We start from the raw sequence: 2,594 nt of genomic DNA, 5'->3' as shown, positions 1-2,594 counted from the left end.
TCGGTATATTCCGAAGATTTCATTTTCCGTCGGAATGTCCGTCAGAATACCGCTGTTTTCTTGTAGTGACAATAACTTTAAAGCAGACCAATGTATATCATTACATAATGATCACCACCAGTTACTACAATTGACAGATCCGTCTATAAACGACGTCGTAAAGACATCATCATCGGAGTTTTCTATCGCCCGCGAAGCTGTGAGACGACGGCGGTCATCTAAGGTATAAACACAACTTGAATGAATAGTTCACTATTAATTCTAACATCACGTTCTTTTATATGTTCTGCTAATCTAACATCACATTATTATATGTTCTTTTATTCTAACATCGTATTATATGTTTGACATACTATATCAAATTATATGTTATACATTCTTTCCATTCTAAACTCTCATCAATCACCCTAATAAGGGATCAAGAAGAACTATGCCCACGACGCTCCTCAAAGCAAACCCTAGCAATTTCCGAGCCCTGGTTCAGAAATACACCGGCCGTTCTACCGGGATTGACGTTTCCAGAGGAAGAAAAGGTCCGGTGACGTTAGATTTCAGGTCTCCGGCTTCGGTGTTGAAAGAAGTCATTTTCCCAAGCTCCGGTGATCTCCAGAATCACGATTGTGCCACTTATAGGCACCGCGGTTATGGGGAGAGTCACGTGACCTGTGAACGGGAAGGTACCAAAGCGGCGTCCTATCAGATGGGTCAACTATGTAATGATTATATGTTTGTGGTGGGTATGATGATCATGGTCATCATGATAACCATGATGAAGGTGATCTTGTAAGGGAATACTTGGAAAATAGTAGTTTTAATGGAGTGAATTGTGATGATTTTTACCATGATACGGTATTGTTGGAGGAGTTTATGAGAGATCTTGATTTCTGATTATTGAATTTATGATGTCATATAATAATTTTGATGCAATTCAAACATTATGATAATATTCTTGAATGTTCAATTAACGTTTTACTATTCCGGTGAAGCTACTGAATGAGCAGGTATTTATTTCTTACAATATTTATGACTTTATTTTTTCCATTGAATATATGGTATTTTTTTCCTCAAAAAAAAACACAGGAAATATACAGGAAATATTAACCAATATATTCTATATTTTGAACACACAATCGGTAATGTATTTTGTACTACAAGAACAGAAACTAGATATGTAATCCAATGATGTTAGCAATGCTGTCATTGTGTTGTTGCTTATTTAACGAATTCAATCCCGTATGATGAATGTTACTGTTAAAAAAAGATATAGGATTAGGAGTCTTAGAGCATCTCCAATGGTGATACCCCATTGAAATTCCTAGAAAAAGTGTTTTTTCATATTTTAATTATTATTATTTTTTCAGATTAAAAAAAAGAAATATCAACCAATCACGGGCTGCCACATGTCGTCGGATCCCACAAATAGTGCAAGAATTCACCAAGAAAGAATCTTTATTTAGAGATTTTAAGGATCAAATCCTTAGTTTTTAGTGGAGTCCACTGATTATTTAATTATTTTTTCCTTAAAAATTCCTTAAGGATTGCCGTTGCGGATGTTCTTATCCCAAGAAAATATTATACAGTAGTCACAACGAACGTGAGGGATATAAACAGTCGTCACTGTTGTCGTAATAAAAAAGAGTAAAACAAAAACGTGTTTTTTTGTATCTGAAACAAAACCGTGAAGATCAGTCAAGTTTTAATTGTTTCTGCCAAGACTTAGCTAGTTTAATTGTCATTTTATTCACAAGGTATCCATTATCAAATGTTTATATCATAACTAAAGGTGTGGCAACAAAAGAGCAAGTACAAAATAGATCCTGATTAGTTCTTTGAACATGAAACTGAGAACCTAGATCGATTGACAAAAAAAAACTACCTAGTCATGTAAATTATATATGGGTTATATGTATTTTCTATGTTGATATTGAAATGTTTTTTTTTTTTGCTAAAATTTGGTGCAGATATTGAAATGTTAACAATATATATGTATATATATTTGTGATAAAAATCTTACTGATTATGCGAATTATTAATTTACAATCCATTGGATCTGTATTTGAATTAGATTCAAAAACCCGATTTTCTTTTTCTTTTAGAAAAATATTAAAGATATTTCTTAATTATAAAAAGTATATCTTACTGTGGATTTCCTCGTACTACCTTCCAAATATCGATCTTGAATACGAATCTGTCTTTCTTGCCAAAAAAATATTGACCTTATACTGGTGCACATAGATTAAGTGACTTCCAGAATCAACATATCTGATTGTTTCTAATGCAAGATATAATATGCAATGGAAGAGCCACCTTGGAGAGAAGGGGTCAACGGGCCCCTATGAAATAAATAAAACTTAATATGTAAGCATATTTCTAAGATTTTTATTGTGATGAACAGGATGTCTCGAGTTCAAATCTCATATATGTTTTTAAGTTAGAATCAATTAATTATAATCCTTAAAAAACATATATTTAGCTTCACCACTACCATACTTCATCTCTCATATAATAGAGCTTATATAACATTTAATTCACTAATTTCATGTTAGTATATGAATTTAATCCACTAACTAGATTTTGATCCGCGTTTCTGGATA

At 32.6% G+C, this 2,594-nt stretch overlaps 1 protein-coding gene across 1 annotated transcript; it reads left to right on the top strand.

Annotated features, from left to right (window-relative positions):
- Positions 1 to 430: 430 nt before the first annotated feature.
- LOC106319608 lies at positions 431 to 787 on the top strand. The gene has a single exon (XM_013757992.1). The coding sequence runs from the start codon at positions 431 to 433 to the stop codon at positions 785 to 787; it is 357 nt and encodes a 118-aa protein (XP_013613446.1).
- The last annotated feature ends 1,807 nt before the right edge of the window (positions 788 to 2,594 follow it).

The sequence above is a fragment of the Brassica oleracea genome, unplaced genomic scaffold (genome assembly GCF_000695525.1).
Source record: "Brassica oleracea var. oleracea cultivar TO1000 unplaced genomic scaffold, BOL UnpScaffold00418, whole genome shotgun sequence".
In the NCBI taxonomy this organism is placed as follows: domain Eukaryota; kingdom Viridiplantae; phylum Streptophyta; class Magnoliopsida; order Brassicales; family Brassicaceae; genus Brassica; species Brassica oleracea.
Note: the sequence above shows the minus strand (reverse complement) of the source record. Positions and strands in the feature narration are given on the sequence as shown.